Below are 20,000 nucleotides of genomic sequence, written 5' to 3'. Positions count from 1 at the left end.
CAGCAGGTTGGATAATATTATGGCAGGTAATGGGGACAAGCCCATTATCTGTCTTAGGGCTGGGGGTAATGACATTGGGAAGGGCAGGAGAGAGGAGCTGCTGGATAAGTACAGGTCAGCCATAGAAGTAGTTAGGTCTAAGGGAGGGATCCCAGTCATATGTAGCATCTTGCCTAGAAAGGGAGTGGGCAATGAATGGATGTCTAGGGCAATTGGTATAAATTGCTGGCTAGACAGGTACTGCAAGGAACATGCAATCCCATTCATTGATAACTGGGACCTGTTCTTTGGCAAACGTGATATGTATGTAAGGGATGGGGTTCATCTCTCTAAGGATGGAGTGGTTGCATTAGCCAATTCGATTGAGAGGGTAATTGATGACTTGTCTAGGAATTTAAACTGATAGATTATAGAGGTATGGGTGTTTGTGGGAAACAATCAGGCTGCAGCATTAGGGCTAAAAACAGCAGTTACCGGGATACCTCAGGGATATGTTTAAAAGACAAGATTCAAAATAAAGTTGCTAGTAATGGCAAATCAATTGATCAACAAACAGATAGTAGAAGGCAACGAGTGACTAGCTCCCATAAGGTTTACTATACAAATAGTAGGAGTCTAAGAAATAAGATAGATGAGCTAAGATTACTTGCAAGTGTAGGTAATATAGATATTATTGGCATAACAGAGACCTGGTTCAATGCCTTCTGAATGCAACATACAGGGTTATAAACTATTCCACCATGATAAGGTCAATAGGAAGGGTGGTGGAGTGACGATGTAAGTCAGAGAAAATTTAAATTGTTGTCTTAGACATGATATAATATTAGAAACATCGAATACAGAATCTGTTTGGCTACAGTTTCTCGAGAGATGTGAGAAATTAATTTTGGGTGTGATTTATAGGCCCCCAAACCTTGATAGGGAGTGCAGTAAGCTGTTATGGGACGAAATTCATAAAGCATCTAGATATGAAAATGTTGTGATAATGGGAGATTTTAACTTTAGACAAATTGATTGTAACAATATGACAGGAAATCTTGAGTCTAGTGACTTTCTTGATACGGTTCAGGATTGCTTTTTAGAACAGGTTGTGACAGAACCAACTAGAGGAAACAATCTGCTTGATTTAGTTCTTGCCAACAAAGATTCACTAATTAATAATCTTGAGGTTAATGATGAGCTTGGGGAAAGTGATCACAAATCACTTAGTTTCAATATATCATGGAATTACCCAGATAACTGCAATCAAATCTCTGTCCCAGATTTTCGCTTGGCCGACTTCATGGGACTGAAAAATTACCTGGGTGGGCTAAATTGGGATGTCCTGACTATGGGTCAGGACATCCCAATGGGTTGCCAATATGACGTTTTTCAGAGTATAGTTCTAGCTGCCCAGACAACTTCTGTTCCGAGTAGGGAAATTAGATCTAACAAAAATGATCCCAAATGGATGAACTATAGATTAAAGCATCTCACTGGTCAAAAGAGAGGCATATATAGGCGTATCAAAAGAGGAGATGGGCAGTTAAGAAATCAATATATTCAATTAAAGAGAGAAATAAAGAAAGGAATAAGAAAAGCAAAAACGGATTATGAGGCTAAGGTCGCAAGGGATTCAAAGACTAACCCAAAAGGGTTCTTTCAGGTATACAGAAGTAAGATTAGGGACAAGATTGGCCCACTTAAGAGTAACTCTGGTCAGATCACTGACAGTGATAAGGATATGTGTGAAATTTCAATACCTACTTCCTCTCAGTTTTCACCCAGGAAAATACTAGCGATATTCCTGAAATAATAGATTATGTAGAACAGGATGATAGTAAACTATGCACGATTGCGGTAACTAGTGACATGGTCCTCAGACAAATATTGAAACTAAAACCTAACAATTCCCCAGGTCCTGATGAACTGTTTGCAAGGGTGTTAAAGGAATGTAAAGGGGAACTTAGCATACCTTTGGCTAATCTTTTTAACATATCACTACAAACTGGCATAGTGCCTGATAAGTGGAAAATGGCAAATGTAATACCTATTTACAAGGCAGGTAACAGGTCCTTGGCTTCGAACTATAGACCAATAAGCCATACCTCCATAGTGGGAAAATTTATGGAATCAATAATTGCCGAAGCAATTCGTAGCCATCTTGATAGGCACAGATTGATTAATGAATCTCAACACGGTTTTACAAAGGGGCGTTCCTGTCTTACGAATTTACTAACTTTTTTCACTAAGGTGTTTGAGGAGGTAGATCATGGTAATGAATATGATATTGTGTATATGGACTTCAGTAAGGCTTTCGATAAAGTTTCATACCAGAGGCTATTGAGGAAACTTAAGGCACACGGAATAGGAGGAGAAATTTTTTCCTGGGTAGAAGCATGGCTGACAAATAGGCAGCAGAGAATTTGCATAAATGGGGAGAAATCAGAATGGGGACACGTCACAAGCGGTGTTCCTCAGGGGTCAGTGTTGGGCCCGTTGTTCACAATTTACATAAACGACATAGAAGAGGGAATAAATAGCGACATAAGCAAATTTGTTGATGACACCAAAATAGGCCGTCCAATTCATTCTAATGAGGACACTAGAGCACTCCAGGATGATTTGAATAGATTGATGCAATGGTCGGAGAAGTGGCAGATGCAGTTTAGTATTGACGAATTAAAATTTCTAAATGTTGGACAGTTAAATAACCATGCCACATAAAAACTAAATAATGTAGATCTTAATGCTACTGATTGCGAAAAGGATTTAGGAGTTCTGGTTAGCAGTAATCTAAAACCAAGAGAACGGTGCATTAGTGTTCGCAATAAAGCTAACAGAATTCTTGGCTTCATATCTAGAAGTATAAATAATAGAAGTCCTCAGGTTGTTCTTCAACTCTATATATCCTTGGTTAGGCCTCATTTAGACTATGCTGCTCAGTTCTGGTCACCGTATTACAGAATGGATATAAATGCTCTGGAAAACGTACAGAGGAGGATGACAAAGATGATCCCATGTATCAGAAATCTTCCCTATGAGGATAGACTGAGGGCCCTGAATCTGCACTCTCTCGAAAGGCCTAGAATTAGGGGAGATATGATCGAGGTGTATAAATGGAAAACAAGAATAAATAAAGAGAATGTAAATAGCGTGCTGAAAATTTCCAGCCAAGACAGGACTCGCAGCATTGGTTTCAAGTTGGAAAAATTCAGATTCAGGAAGGATATAGGAAAGCACTGGTTTGGTAATAGAGTTGTGGATGAGTATAACAAACTCCTGAGTACAGTTATTCAGGCTAAAACGTTGTGTAGTTTTAAAAACAGGTTAGATAAATACATGAGTGGGTGTGGGTGGGTGTGAGTTGGACCTGACTAGCTTGTGCTGCTGGGTCTGGTGCCTTGCTCCTTCCTTGAGTGGAGGTGGCCAGACTGGGTGGGTCATTGGGCTAATCCGGGGGGTGGGTCATTGGGCTTATCGGGGGGGGGGACATGGACCTGCTCCGCATGGGTCAGTAGATCTGCTGCAGTGTTCCTTCTTTCTTATGCTCTTATGTTCTTATAACATCATTTACAATACACCACAACAGGTTCGTTTATATCATACAATTTTTTAACAATGGTTTTGAAGGCTCACCGATGCCGTAAGCACATAAAAGAAGATAATGTTGATGAAACTTAGAATAATCAAATAAAATCAAGCACTGTGATTTATTTGTGATCTGAAGACATGATTTCACCCATTTTTCATATAGTCAATACTCTTATCTTATGGCCACTACGTGGTCGGTGAGGAGAGTCAGGTGCTCTGCTGTCAGTGACCCTGAGTCTAGAACATAGCTAGTATTATTATTGTAATAAAAAAGAAACACTAAATCTACAAGTCATACAGCAAAGAACAGAGCTATATAAGCATTGACACAGTTTTTAAGATTCTCCTCATGGACCATATGGTTAAGATCCGCATCAACTGATTTCCCCTGTCAATAAATGTTTGAAACGCATTATGGTGTTATTTGGCCTTGTAAGTGTTTCGTTTTATTGGGTTATTTTAAGTGAAATCTTAATAATTTTTTTTTGTTGTTTATCTTTAATAATCGTGTGTATAATTAATACAACCATTTTACATATTTTAAAACATTTTTAAAGTTGACTTCATCCACACTTGCATCGTTCGTTTTAGTGACGGACTGACAGAAGCTTATGTTTCAGCTGATGACAGAAGTTTGTGTTATAGCTGCTAGGTAAAGCTTGTGTTTCAGCGTCAAGCAAAAGCTTGTGTCTCACCTGATGACGGAAGTTTGTGTTTCACCTGCCGAAAAGAAAGTTGTGTTCAGCTGCTGAAAAGAAAGTTATGTTTCAGCTGGTGGCGGCAGACGAGGCAGTAGCCAACAAGAAGTTCGCTGACGCTCAGGCCATCAAGGATGACTGTGAAAAAGAACTTGCCAAGGCTGTGCCAGCACTCAACGCTGCCACCGAGGCTCTCAACACCCTCAAGCAGGACGACATCCGTGTTGTCAAGGCCATGAAGAACCCGCCCTCGGGGGTCAAACTGGTGAGTGAAAGGAAATATTTGAGTGTCCCAGTGCAGTGAATGTTCCCGTGTACTAAGTGAAGTGTCACCTAAAAGTGAATTTATTATTTTTGTTCGTAAAAAAATGATTTGATGCTCTAACCCAATTCCTGAATTCGTTATGTGCCGCTGTAATCTTTCGAGTACCTCACAGGATGGGCTTAGGGCCGTGTAACTCCGAACTTGCAGAATATGCCAGTGAAATCACAAGGTGCCGTGATTGTGGAAATTATTTAAAACCATTTGAAGAAGTGGACCTGTTTGACTTTTATGAAGTCAACTCTCGACCCTTCCTGCACTCTAGCATCATGGAACAAATTGGTAGCACCTTAGCATGATGACTACTTTTGTAGCACCCTAGCATCACGAGAACTAACTCTGTAGCACTCTTGTATCACGAGGAACACTCTGGTAGCGCCATAACATCATTAGGACCACTTTGGTAGTGCCATAGCATCACAAGACCATTGTTCGGATTTCTTTTTGCCTTTCTCTTTACATCCTCTTGTTTTCCCTGCTGTTCAACAGAGACTTTTAAAACACTTTTGTTAAGGACAATTCATCATTCAACAATATACTTCAATTATCCACACTCAGCCGGCTATTCAGTTTACCGTATTTTGTTTGTTATTCATAACCGCATGATGAGTCTTCAGGTCACAGTGGGAAAGTCACCCTACACAGGGATAGTGTGTCTGCCTTGCTCTTGTCGGACGGACGATCGAGCTTCCACCTGAATGGCTCTCACGGGTTTACGACTTTATACAATAATGATGATGATGATAATTTAATGATGTCGTTAATTCATATAGCTTTATTATTTCAAAAGGATGAGGTGGCAGTTTACTGCACATTAATATACCTCTTCAGGTGATGGAGGCTGTGTGTGTGATGTTGGACCTCAAGCCAGAGAGGAAACCCGACTCCAGTGGTTCGGGAAAAATGGTTGAGGACTTCTGGGCGCCGTCACAAAAGTTGCTGGGGGACATGAAGTTCCTTCAGAACTTGTTGCACTATGACAAGGAAAACATCCCGACCAAGATCATCACCCACGTCCGCAACAAGTGTGTTTTTGAGATTGCATTTCTTGTGCATAAAGTACATAATATATATATATATATATATATATATATATATATATATATATATATATATATATATATATATATATATATATATATATATATGTATATATATATATATTATGTACTTTAACGACAGTTTGAGAGTGCAAGCACCATATTATATTCTCTGTGAGGGAATATTATGGTGTGGTTTTTAGGTAGTGACTCATCAGCTGAAAGAGCAGGAGTTGGTTCCAGAGGGTTTACCACAGCCACACCATCGATCTGTCAACATGTTGTCTTATTTAGGAACAACCAGTCTTTACAAGATATAGATAAGAATTTATAAAACTTCATTTTGTTGCAAGTTCTACATATCGGTAAATATCATTACTGTGACGATAGCTCCTAAACTTTTCGTTGGATTGAATCCATCTGTGTCTTATTCGATAGCCTTTTGGAATTATTTCGATGACTTCTTCATCCGTGGTGATAATTCAGCGGTCGCATCTGTCTGACAGGTTCTACTCTCACCCTGACTTCGACCCCAAGAAGATACGGATGGTGTCAATGGCGTGCGAGGGTCTGTGTCGGTGGGTACGAGCCATGGTGGTGTATGATCAGGTCATCAAGATTGTCGCCCCAAAGAAACAGGCACTAGAAGCCGCAAATCACGAGCTGGCGCTCCAGAACGAGAAGCTCGAGGAGAAGAGGAAAGAACTGAGAGAGGTAATGCGTTGGGGATAGTTTGTGTTGCAAACAGTGATGTGTGAGGTAAGTGATATTGTTGGTTATGATAAGTAACTTGTTAGATGAGAGAATTACTGTATTTACAGCTTGACCCACATGATGAGGATGAAATTAAACGACAGACTTGGTTGTGAATTGTTCTAGTTATGTTTTTATTTTTTCCTGGCACATAACCACGACAAGCTATGAGTATAACACATGTTTAGCAATTTAGCAATAAAAATTCCCAAGTGTTGAACACGTGTCCTACTTATATATATATATATATATATATATATATATATATATATATATATATATATATATATATATATATATATATATATATATATATATCGGGGAGGGAGTGAAGGAAGTAGGTCCCTTCTTATCCTTAACATATACTAGAAGTACGGGTAATGAGGTGCTCTGGCCACGGGGTGATTTACATCCCCCTATCCCCCCGTGGCCTGTCTTGCATTGCCAAGATCCAATTAATTTACTTTACCTTAACCAGGTTACAGACAAGCTTCAAGCCCTTAATGACGAATTCACAAAGAAGCAGAAGGAGAAGAAGGACCTTGAGGATTCCATCGTCAGGTGTGAACAGAAACGAGATCGCTCAGAGAGGCTCATTGGCGGCCTGGGTGGCGAGCGAGACAGGTAAGTTTTGGCAGTTGTGAACACTTTTTGTCACAGCTGCTCGTATTTCTTCCTCGAGAAAGAGTGTCTATCGACGCAAGGTTAAGCAACCTCTAATGTAGAAGAAGAGCATAACAGAGGTTTGTGCACATAGACACAAGTTACATCACAACACTGTATACTGCATATGTACAGTTCAGGACATATATTATAAGAAATGTTTCGCCACGAGTGGCTTCTTTAGCTATAATACAGAGATAACTAAGAAATGAGTATATGTATAGTACCAGGAGTCAGGTGGTAAGCTGTGAGTGGGTGGTGGTAGTGTAGTACAGTTGTACTACTACTACTACTATTACCCTCTTGCGGCTTACCACCCAAGTCATCTCTGTATATAACTGACTTCTAGTCACTTTTTTTGCCAGTTTCTTCAGTTGTCTTCGGATTAAACCACTTGGAAATTCTTTTGCCTGTTTTTCACTCTGCCTGTATTCAGGACAAGCCTCTAGTTAGTCAGTGTTTCACTTGGAGTGAAACGTTCTCTAACTAAAAGCTTCTTTTGTTTACCAGATGTTTACCAGTCTGCAAACCACTGATGTACCAATGCTGAGTTTCCACCACATTTAAAAAACAGATCACATGTATATTTTACCTATAGGTTTTAGAGCTTAATGGTAATAACGTTATAGCCAGTGGGAGAGCATTATAGCCCCTTTGGAAAACATTATGACCACTCGGCAAACACTGTAACAAGTGGGCGAGCACATATTTTTCAGGAGCACCTCCACTGTAATTCTCTCACCATAAGCTATTATATATACACATTTTTATATAGATTTCCGGTGATGACAATTTCATTTCAGTTTATCCCTGGCACACACACACACACACAAACGGCTAGGAGCTATGAATCGACCCCTGCAACCACAATTAGGTGAGTACACACGCACGCACACACACACACACACACACACACACACACACACACACACACACACACACACACACACACACACACACACACACACACACACACACACACACATACATACATACATAAAGAGGTCCCATCACTTCATCGTTTGTCTATTTCAGTTATTTTCCACCTTTCCTGCAGGTGGGGCAACGCAGCTCAACAGCTGAGTGAGAGTCTGGAGAATGTCGTAGGTGACGTACTTATTGCTGCAGCTGTTGTCGCTTACCTAGGAGCATTTACTGTCGACTACAGGGAGGTAATTATTATATATACTGCATAAGGTGAGGATTGTGATAATTTATGGAATATTTTATGCTAGTAAGCAGATGGATTGTTATTGTGATGGTATGTGGCCTTTTTGTTTGACTCTTGTCGTGTTATCTTAATAATTTAATATGTTATCATGGGTTAAGGGTTATTAAGTTGTTTTCAGGGTATTACTGTAGTAACCATCTACCTAATGCAACTTTTATGAAATAAAAATTAAAATCACTGGTAAATTTTCCCCTAGCTTAAGGTACACATTTATTACAGGAGTGTCTTAAAGACTGGCACCGTAAGTGCCAGGAATTAGGGATATCATGCAGTCCCAAATTCGACTTGTACGACACTTTGGGTGACCCAGTGCAGAGTCGAACCTGGCAACTGGCAGGACTTCCAGTCGACGCGTTCTCTGTTGACAATGCCATCATCGTGGCTCACGCCCGTCGATGGCCACTGATGATCGACCCTCAAGGTAAGTCCTAAAACATACATATTGATCAGGAGACAATGAAAAATAGAATATTTCTGTGAAACTGTAGTCTGCACCGAGTATGTAAGCTTTATACATTGTGTATCACACAGCCGCATCTTGCATTCCCTCTATAATCTGCCACAGTCCGGTTATTTATTGCCGTATAGTCGTCGGAGCCCCCACTGATGTACTGCAGATAGTTGCCTGTTGTCAGTGTCAACCAATCATGGTGAGTGGTTGAGCTCCAAGCAGAGTTGATGTTACACTTATACCCAGGTCTGGAGGTAAGTCTCTCCTTAGCTCTGGCTGATTACATACACTGGTCCCTCTTGTATGCTTACTGACATTGGCGGTACTCAGTTCTGCTATCTCATATTTACAGGTATAGTATCTGCCTACATTGCTGCTTTGTTGTATACTGTACATATTGGTGACGGGAATGTACAAGAGCTCAAAAAGCTACCGTTGGTGCTTGCCTTTCTTTGTCTTTAACACTCCTTGATTGGTGATCTATCTCACTCCTAGGTACTGCAGGCCTTCTAGTTGTACCCGTGATTATAATGGAAATATTTCCCCATTTTTTTTCCGGTTCCATTTCCATAAGCACAAAGCATTTTTTTTATCCAGAGACTCAGTGAGTCTCTGGATATTCTGGCGTTCAGGACAATGGACAGGCAGACTCAGCTGCACGGTTAGCTATTAAGCACACAGATTTGGAGAATAACAGTATATACTGGGGAAGCCGCAAGTGTATGTAGTATAGTATTATTATTATTATTATTTTTTCTCCTGTAACACTGCATGTTTGTCAGTGATATAAGTAATAATATTTTCCTACCACTGGCAGGTCAAGCCAACAAGTGGGTGTTGAACATGGAGAAGGAGAACGGGCTGCGAGTAGTGAGACAGACTGACCCTTCCTTCATCAGAGTCCTGGAGGAGGCGCTACAGAAGGGACTCCCACTGCTCATCGAAGGAGCTAGCGAGGATTTCGACCCTATTCTTGGTAATGTGCATCCTACACCACTCGTAAGGATCATAAGATGCTTTCTAAAACAGTAACGATAAGAACAATTAGGTTTGATCCGAGGAAGAGGAGGGTAGCTCTAATTCCTTAGGGCAAGATTCTTCAAGGCTCACGAGCTCATTAGAATAATTTTCAAATATATTTTTAGATGAGAAATTTAAGAATTATGATATTTTAACACCTAGAGGGTGTGGAATAGGAGATGACTATAATAAAAGTTGTTTCTATATTTACCAAAAAACCCGAATTTAGGTGAGAAACCTTATTGCGACGTTTTGGTCCGCCCTAGAGCATTGACAAGTCACAGCTGAGGTGGGAAAACTAGAGAAGGCCTATTTTTCTTACCCCAGTTGATACTTGGGAACGGTCCAGGACGGACCTGAAACATCGTCATAACGTTTCTCTCCTAAGTGAGGGTTTTGGTAAATTGTTCCAGCCACGGTATTGTGACTATGTATTCTTTGTGTCTAAATCTCCGCTACATTTCTTCTTAGGTCTCATTTGAGTGTTGCAGCTGCATGAAGAACCAGTTTTATTACGCTTGTCACATGAGATCTTTACTGAAGATATTATACACATGTTACAACAAGTTTTTAATTGAATAACGTTTTTCTTTCTAAGAGCTTGATAAGTATACATTGAAAAAGCTCTACTGCTCTTGTCCCAGTGAAAGTTTCTTTTGCAACGTGTGTCTCTTGTCTTCGCTATTGTGGACAGAACACCTGCATCTATTGTTTTCTGCAACGTGTCTCTTGTCACCGTCTACAACCTGTCTTCACTACTGTGGCCAGAACACCTGCATCTATTGTTTTCTGTAACGTGTGTCTCTTGTCGTCACCGTCTACAAACTGTCTTCATTACTGTGGCCAGAACACCTGCATCTATTGTTTTCTGCAACGTGTCTCTTGTCACCGTCTACAACCTGTCTTCACTACTGTGGCCAGAACACCTGCATCTATTGTTTTCTGTAACGTGTGTCTCTTGTCGTCACCGTCTACAAACTGTCTTCATTACTGTGGCCAGAACACCTGCATCTATTGTTTTCTGCAACGTGTCTCTTGTCACCGTCTACAACCTGTCTTCACTACTGTGGCCAGAACACCTGCATCTATTCTTCATCACATATTTATATACTTAAGGAACATTACTAGTGTTTACATCGCAAATTAGCAAAGCATCAATAATGTTGTCCTTGTTAATGCAGTGTAATTTGCTAATATTTTCAAGTTATATACATTCTAACACTTGCAGGTTCATTTAAGAATTAATTTGGGTCTGTTCTTATGTGATTTCCCAGCAAATGTTGCAAAAATTAAATCTCGCCCTTTTATATTTATGATCTTTACCTGTTGATAATTTTGAAAACTTGTGAGTATTGCATATACTATTAACATTATTATTCCTACTACTGCTACTACTATTCCTACTACTAGTATTCCTACGACTACTACTACTACTACTACTACTATTCCTACTACTAATACTATTGCTACTACTACCACTACTGCTATTACTACCACCACTACTACTGCCACTACATATAATTTTTTTTTAAACAATAAATGACAATTGAAGAACATTATGCCATAAATTGATATGTTTAGCTATGAGCAACTGAGAAGTGCATATCGTGGTATTATTATATTTGTTATTCTGTGTTATACGTAATATGTAGTGTTTGTTTATGCTTTATTCCATATAGTGAAATAAAGTTTTGATTGATTTCTACTCCTATCGTTGCTCTTATGTAATTACATTAAAGGAAGTAAAAGTTGATTACAAATACTATGCAATGGAAGTATAAATAACTTCACTGCCTTCGGCAGATCCGGTATTACTGCGTCAGACGTTTAAACAACAAGGTGTTGATCACGTGCGTCTGGGGGAGACAGTGATTGAGTATCACAAGAATTTCCGGCTGTATATCACCACCAGGCTCAGAAATCCACACTTCTTACCGCAGATCACAGTCAAGGTATTATTAACACCCGACGTAGAGCTTCCGTTCATTATTTTGTTTACTTAACATTCACTGTTTTTATTTGTAATGATCACTTTTAAAAAAACTATAAAAAAGACTTCGTTCTAAACTGTGTAACTTGCATATTGAAACACAACTAATATTGATAAATTTGACACATGTGCAACACTTTGGTATCTTTAATGAAGAAACGTTTCACCACACAGTGGTTTCATCAGTCCATACAAAGGAGAATGGTGAAGAACAAGAGGAGTTTGAGGTAATCAGTCTCAAGGCTGAGGGACCGATTACCTCAAACTCCTGTTTTTCACCATTAGTCTTTGTATGGACTGATGAAGCCACTGTGTGGAGAAACGTTTCCTCACTAAAGAAACCCAAGTGTTGCACATGTGTCTAATTTTTCAACTTGTCGGCTCTCTGAACCATTCATCTACACAACAATTATTGTTCATAATTAGCAATTCATTACCCGAGCTAACAGACAAAAGTCTGTTAATATAAGAGCGATAAAATCGCAAGGGCCACTTTATAGTGGTAAAGGTTAAAAGTACTACAAAACACTGGAGAACAGAAGACTTGAGGCAGACACGTTCACAACGTGTTAGAATCTCGGGGAATGGATACAGAGCCAGACTGTTCAACATGGAAGTGACCAAAAGTGACCAACGAGTGCATATAATAAAGTAAGTAAAAATGCAAACTTTACCTGACATGAAGTTTTCAACCTGTGTGGTTCATTCAGAGTAAGTAGTGATGGAGGCTCCACCGTCAGTCTGCCAGTCACAAAACAGACACGCTACCGATTAGCACTCACCAGTGTCTGTGTAAAGACATAAAGCATGAAATGGAAGTTTTATTTCCCCAGCGTTTCGCCTGAACAACAGACTTGTTGAAGTCTAATAGATCCTACCTGGTGGTAACATAATATATAGGCAGAAGACGGGTATATATAATACAATTAGAAATACACAAAAACACAACAAGCAGTGGACTATTGGAAACTTGTTTTTCTTCAGCATTAAGGTCGTAAGTGGACTCAACAAAAGGCAATGAAAACGCTGAATATTTAGAGGTTAGAAACAGATTACACTAGATAGATAAAGATTAAGAGTTAGACACAAGAACTGCATTTATCCTTCATAAAGGAAAAAAAATCAATGAGTGTACTAGAGTATGTATACACACTCAACAGTGTTGTCTACCTCCTTGCAGGTGGTGGTAGTGAATTTCCTCATCACGAAGATGGGACTGGAGAACCAGCTGCTGGGACTGGTGGTAGCTCACGAGCGGCCACAGCTGGAGGAACGCAAGAACCGCCTGCTAGTGGAATCTGCCCACAACCGCCGCGCACTACAGAAGACGCAGGAAAAAATTCTCGAGGTCCTCTCCACTGCAGGTCAGAATTTGCTGGAGGACGAGAAGGCCATAGACATCATGTCATCCAGCAGAGTGAGTTTATGTGCTTTCTTTTTCCTATGATCAGGAGCATCACCTTTCTGACCGGTACTAACGAATGTAGATGTAAGCCAGAGATGTGAATATATAGTGCCAGATCGGTAGTCTGCTCTTCTTTCATAGATATAATGTGTTTTCATCAAAGCCGTTAGTAGAATTTCAAAGACAGCGAAAAATCATGGGTCGGACGTCGCTGTCAGCCAGGCACTCAGCTGTGGCGAGGCTTCTCTTGATGATATCGTTGAATTCATTGTCAATGGAGTCACTGCAACGATGGGAGTTTGTGGGCCGAGACGTGTACCATATGCAGAAATGGAAATGTTTAAAAAGAAGTCTCCAGTGTGATGACTGTGTTACAGCAATATCCGTTTCGGAAATTGCAACCTTGATCAATATCTTCATATGTCATTTCCACAATGAGGCTGCACCTGTTGGATTGTTTGAGGACCAGAATTGCAAGTGGTCTTGGTGTGGGAGCTGAGCTGTGAATACCTTGCAATGAATGGTGCTAACAGTGAAGCTGGGGTCATACACATACACTTACATTAAACTACCTGGGTAGTCTAGTAGGTTTTGCTGTCCTAGATCAGTGGATGCTGCGGAAGTTAGGAAGGCTGGAAAGATGTTTTGAAAGGCTGTACATATGCTCAGTCTATTCATAATTAACTTTCCGTTACATGTTTTTGATTTCTATTTATAATGCTAATTTATATTTTTATAGAAAAGGGATGACAAGAATAAATGTAACTCATCATATTTCTGTCAATAAAATTTTTATGATAAACATGAGTGACTAATGTATTAGAGGTCGGTTCATAACATATGCAGTATTTACGTTGCTTTAATCGTTTTGCTAGAAACAAGTGAAAAAATTTTTAATCTTTTGAGCAAATACGAGAGACTAAATCATAATTCTGTAACACTGCAGGTACTCTCAGAGGAAATTTCTGCTAAAGAGGAAGTAGTGCAGCAGACAGAACAAGAGATCGACGCTGCTAGAGGAGCCTACACACCCGTTGCCGTTCACGCTTCCGTCCTCTTCTTCTGTGTATCAGACATGGCAGCCATCGAACCCATGTATCAGTATTCTCTGGGCTGGTTCATCAATCTCTACCTCCAGGTATTGCTGGAAGCTCCATCTTTATGTCACATATATTGCGCTCTGTCATTTTGAACTTTTGTGTTTGTGCAACATTTTTAATTAATGTTACCAGTTTACCCGTTGTACATACCTACATATACCCACCAATATAGCTAGGCTATATAAAGAATGAAAGTCACATTGTCTTTGCTGGAACAGCTAAAAGTCTGAAGAGGATACATCAGACTTTGTCTCGAGCCGTTCTGGGCTGTTATTAAGTCACAAGGAAAATCCGCTTTTGTCTAGTGTAATTATTGATAATGAAGGATGTGATGAAGTTCCTAAAGCAAGAGCTCCTAACAGGTCATGCGTCGCCGACCTCACCGAGCTAATAATAGCTCTCGCTGGAGAATTGGGTTTATGGGATTTAATCAAACCGTACATATAAGGGGGTGTCACCGACCTGGCTAATAACTGTTTAATCACTACCTCATTACTTCTCGGTAAGGTTCTAATTTATTTATTAAACATATCAACCTGGTCCAAAGGGTTCTTACTAAGGAGCACGTAAGTTTCCCTGTCTTCTAGTAACATGTTCATTTTCCCACTATAATCTACTTGTCCTTATGGACAAGTAGATCGCGTTTGCTTTGTCTGCTTTCGTAAGGTGAAGTCCAGGTTCTTTCCTAAATCCATGGTATGACTTAACAAATCTTTGAGGACAATTAGGTTCCCCAGATCTGAGCAAAGCCCCCATATACCATGCCTTTGTAAATGTTGAACGTTCCTGGGGATAAGTTCCCTTGTCTTTCCAGATTACAAAAAGACTTGGCATGGTTAACATAATTAATGTTTCCACTAGTAGTTGCGAAACTTAACCCGTATCCCAAGGCTGACTGTTGGCACGAGTAAATTGAACGCTCGACAAGTAAATAGTGAAATCCGGGTTAGCATGGCGGAGCCAACCATTATGATCAATGAGGCTGAGGTTGTTTAATTTTCTAGCGTGTATGTATATGTATATATATGTGTATGCTCTCCTGTATGGAGAGCATGAAACCACATCATCAGAGGGTGTCCAGCAAGGGGATCCCCTTGCACCATTTCTCTTCTGTATAGCGGTTAGGGAAATCATAGTCAGACTGACCAGTGAGCTAAACATCTGGTTCCTGGATGATGGCACAATAGCAGGTACAAAGTAGCCCCTCCTACATGATCTTACACAAGTGATGACACAGGGACAGGAAATGGGTCTCCTCCTGAATCCATCCAAATGTGAAATCATCTCAGTCAGTCAACAAGTGATAAATGCAGTGAGATCCAAACTACCAGGAGCATCAGTCATTGCCCCTACAAATAGCGTCTTGCTTGAAGCACCTCTGGGAAGCGATGCCATTGACAATTCTCAGGAAGAAACTGGAAGAGATGAGGAGAATGGAACAACGAATAGGCAATCTTGACACCCACGATGCTTTGTACCTTCTCACAAAGTGCTTGAGTCTGCCCAGGTTGACATATTTCCTAAGATGTGCACCTTCATATGATAACCCTATACTGCACGAATATGACAGTAACATGAGGTAGATTTTTACGAAAGTACTTAACCTTACTCTAGAAGACGGGCAGTGGAACCAAGCTACATTTTGTCAGACTAGGAGGCATTGGTGACCGCAAGTCATCACAAATTGCGCTACCTGCTTTTCTGTCCTTTTGCGGTTTATCCAGAGGGCTTATAGCAGCGATTCTCCCTGAACATCTCAGGGACAGATTGGAGTCCAGGACCAAAAGTTCATTGATGGAGCCATGTTCTGGGATAATCTAACGGGTTCTGAAACCAGACCTGCTCCCCCCAACAACTACAAGCAATCGCACTGGGATGGCCCGTTAGTGGAGAAAATAGCCTCAACAATGCTTCAGAGTGTGTCAGGGAAGGATAGAGCCCGCCTCCTGGCAGTGAGAGCTCCTCATGCAGGGGACTTTCTGTTGGCTGTTCCCAACTGCAGCCTTGGATCACGCCTCGACCCACAGACCATCCGCATTGGTGTTGCCCTTCGACTTGCTGCCCCTATTCTCGCCGAACACAGGTGTATTTGTGGCAGTGAAGCAGCAGACCGATTCGGGTGCCATGATCTTGTGTGCAGTAAATCCGAGGGAAAGACTGCAGAACATTAGGAGGTCAAGAGGAGCCTCACAACAGCCAGATGCCCAGCAGTAAGAGAGCCACACCAGCTATGCAGATCTGATGGCAGCCAGAAGCGTCCAGATGGTATCACACCTCAAGCCTGGACAGACGGTAAGCAGGTGGTGTGGGACTATACATGTGCATCTACCTTGGCTGATACCTATCTCCAATACACCAAGGAGGAAGGAGGGGCAGCCGCCAGCTTCAGGGAGTCCCAAAATTCTAGAAAATATGGAGAACTTGTCCATTATTATATGTTTGTTCTCTTAGGCTCAGAGACCCTTGGATCATGGGGAAAGAGTGCATCTAAGTTCCTTAAGGAGCTAGACAAAAGACTCATCAGGATAACTAGGGATCCCAGGGCAGCTAATTTCCTGTTCCAGCGACTCAATGCGGCTGTTCAGAGGGGTAATGCCTGCTGTATTTTGGGCAAACGCCCCAGCTCTGAAGATCTGGATGAGATTTTCGCATTATAATTAGTGACAAACACGTAACAATATGTACTAGACATGTATCTCTCACATCTCATGTACTGTATGTACCATCTTTGTATCAGCAATGTTTCTTTTAAATCTTCTGTACCATATTATGTAATAAAATATACCTATTGGTAAAAAAGAATAAAAAGATGGGGTGGTAGGGGAAGTGGAATATTCAAACGGCTTCAGGAAGAAATCCAAATATTCTTCCTTGAAACATTATTATCCACTTCTCCGAGGCTATGGGTTCCACAATTTACATCATATATATATATATATATATATATATATATATATATATATATATATATATATATATATATATATATATATATATATATATATATATATATATATATATATTTCAACAAGTCGGTCGTCTCCCACCGAGGCAGGGTGACCCAAAAAAAGAAAATCCCCAAAAAGAAAATACTTTCATCATCATTCAACACTTTCACCACACTCACACATTATCACTGCTTTTGCAGAGGTGCTCAGAATACAACAGTTTAGAAGCATATACGTATAGAGATACACAACATATCCCCCCAAACTGCCAATATCCCAAACCCCTCCTTTAAAGTGCAGGCATTGTACTTCCCATTTCCAGGACTCAAGTCCGACTATATGAAAATAACCGGTTACCCTGAATCCCTTCACTAAATATTACCCTGCTCACACTCCAACAGATCGTCAGGTCCCAAGTATCATTCATGGGGAAGTGGAATAAGAATCTTTCCTCCGTAAGCCATGCGTGTTGTAAAAGTCAACTAAAATGCCGGGAACAATGGGCTAGTAACCCCTTTTCCTGTAAAGATTACTAAAAAGAATAAGAAGAATATATATATATATATATATATATATATATATATATATATATATATGTATATATATATATATATATATATAATTTGTTTGTGTTTTATAACATATCTTACGAACCTGACTTAACTTGTTTTTTGTAAACAAAAAGGTGAGACTTTGGTGATTTGAAGAATTCCTCAAGGGGGTAATGAAGTGAAAAAAAATGAGAACCACTGGCCTAAAGTCTCATAATTAGTAATTAAATAGCAAGCTACATCATAAAAGGACGACACAGTTCAGATGACTCTAAAATGTACTTTAGTAATAGAGAATGCTCTATGATAAAGAGTTTAGCTGTTCATAATAAAAATGAAATTTGACAATTTTGGAGTTTGATGAGAACATGCAACTGTGTGTGTGTCTGTGTACTATGATTTTTAGTAACGTTACTCTCAGTCCATCAGATGCTCGGACACTAGTGAAGACGTCGACTCCAGAATTCAACTGCTGAACAAGTACTTGACTCGAGCCATCTTTCTCTCTGTTAGTCGCTCACTCTTCGAGAGGGATAAAATCCTCTTCTCATTCATGTTGTGCGTCAGACTCCTTCAGGCACAGGTAATTTATATTATATATATATATATATATATATATATATATATATATATATATATATATATATATATATATATATATATATATATATATATATATGTCTGCTCTTCTTTTCATTACAAATGTTTATTAAAATTTATAATAAGGTAAATTTTTATTATAATTATATGTTTCTCGTATTTTACAATACAGTTTCAATAAAACCGAAACTCATCTGTTTTAATTAGTCAGTCTTCAGTCAATAACTATAAAACGGGACGCACCAGCACATTCACTAGTTACATGTAATAATAAAAATTCGTAGCAAGTCCTGAGAAATAGGCACAAAATATATTTCCTATAGGAATTATTCCTTTCTCATATATTGTTGTCTTGTGATAATGATAATGAAAATGATAGAATAATAATAATAATATAATAATAATAATAATAATAATAATTATGATAATAATGGAATAAGTCTGTAATAAATACGATAAGAAGGAAGATAGACATGTGTGTATTAACCAGGGTGGAGTTGAGGAGGACGTATGGAGGTTCCTACTGAGTGCAGGAAGCGGCTTGTTGGACAACCCTCACGGCCCCCCTCCAGCACCCTGGCTCACCCAGAAGGCCTGGGCACTCCTGGTGCAGGCTGCCAGCTGTCACAGGTAAGTGGATCATCCACAAGGCCTGGGCACTCCTGGTGCAGGCTGCCATCTGTCACAGGTGAGCTCCTCGCTATAATTTCCCTTAATATAATAATAATAATGATACTACTACTAATACTAATAATAATACTTTTATTGTAATAATGATAGTAAAAATAATAATGATAATATTTTAGTATTTTTATGATAAATAATAATGATAGAAATAATTATGAGAGGTGGGTGTGTGGGGTGTGTGGACCAGGTGTTTACAGTGAAACATATAAGTGAACAGTATTTAGATAAGGCTAAAGAGGTCTTTGTGGCATTTATGGATTTGGAAAAGGCGTATGACAGGGTGGATAGGGGGGCAATGTGGCAGATGTTGCAAGTGTATGGTGTAGGAGGTAGGTTACTGAAAGCAGTGAAGAGTTTTTACGAGGATAGTGAGGCTCAAGTTAGAGTATGTAGGAAAGAAGGAAATTTTTTCCCAGTAAAAGTAGGCCTTAGACAAGGATGTGTGATGTCACCGTGGTTGTTTAATATATTTATAGATGGGGTTGTAAGAGAAGTAAATGCGAGGGTCTTGGCAAGAGGCGTGGAGTTAAAAGATAAAGAATCACACACAAAGTGGGAGTTGTCACAGCTGCTCTTTGCTGATGACACTGTGCTCTTGGGAGATTCTGAAGAGAAGTTGCAGAGATTGGTGGATGAATTTGGTAGGGTGTGCAAAAGAAGAAAATTAAAGGTGAATACAGGAAAGAGTAAGGTTATGAGGATAACAAACAGATTAGGTGATGAAAGATTGAATATCAGATTGGAGGGAGAGAGTATGGAGGAGGTGAACGTATTCAGATATTTGGGAGTGGACGTGTCAGCGGATGGGTCTATGAAAGATGAGGTGAATCATAGAATTGATGAGGGAAAAAGAGTGAGTGGTGCACTTAGGAGTCTGTGGAGACAAAGAACTTTGTCCTTGGAGGCAAAGAGGGGAATGTATGAGAGTATAGTTTTACCAACGCTCTTATATGGGTGTGAAGCGTGGG

General features: G+C 39.8%; 1 protein-coding gene across 1 annotated transcript in view; it reads left to right on the top strand.

The window, feature by feature from the left end:
• LOC128693650 (dynein axonemal heavy chain 3-like) overlaps window positions 1-20,000 on the top strand; it is a gene marked incomplete at its 3' end in the record, with an annotated part of 98,359 nt that overhangs the window by 57,310 nt on the left and 21,049 nt on the right. The window contains exons 23-34 of the mRNA XM_070080911.1: window positions 4,345-4,536; window positions 5,425-5,618; window positions 6,140-6,347; window positions 6,865-7,010; window positions 8,107-8,221; window positions 8,500-8,701; window positions 9,549-9,707; window positions 11,555-11,703; window positions 12,922-13,158; window positions 14,093-14,284; window positions 18,167-18,328; window positions 18,836-18,975. Of these exons, the coding sequence (XP_069937012.1) occupies window positions 4,345-4,536; window positions 5,425-5,618; window positions 6,140-6,347; window positions 6,865-7,010; window positions 8,107-8,221; window positions 8,500-8,701; window positions 9,549-9,707; window positions 11,555-11,703; window positions 12,922-13,158; window positions 14,093-14,284; window positions 18,167-18,328; window positions 18,836-18,975 (2,096 nt within the window). The remainder of the gene's footprint in view (window positions 1-4,344; window positions 4,537-5,424; window positions 5,619-6,139; window positions 6,348-6,864; window positions 7,011-8,106; window positions 8,222-8,499; window positions 8,702-9,548; window positions 9,708-11,554; window positions 11,704-12,921; window positions 13,159-14,092; window positions 14,285-18,166; window positions 18,329-18,835; window positions 18,976-20,000) is intronic.

The sequence above is a fragment of the Cherax quadricarinatus genome, unplaced genomic scaffold, assembly GCF_038502225.1.
Source record: "Cherax quadricarinatus isolate ZL_2023a unplaced genomic scaffold, ASM3850222v1 Contig1236, whole genome shotgun sequence".
Lineage (NCBI taxonomy): Eukaryota > Metazoa > Arthropoda > Malacostraca > Decapoda > Parastacidae > Cherax > Cherax quadricarinatus.
This window is presented reverse-complemented; position numbering and strand designations above follow the sequence as displayed.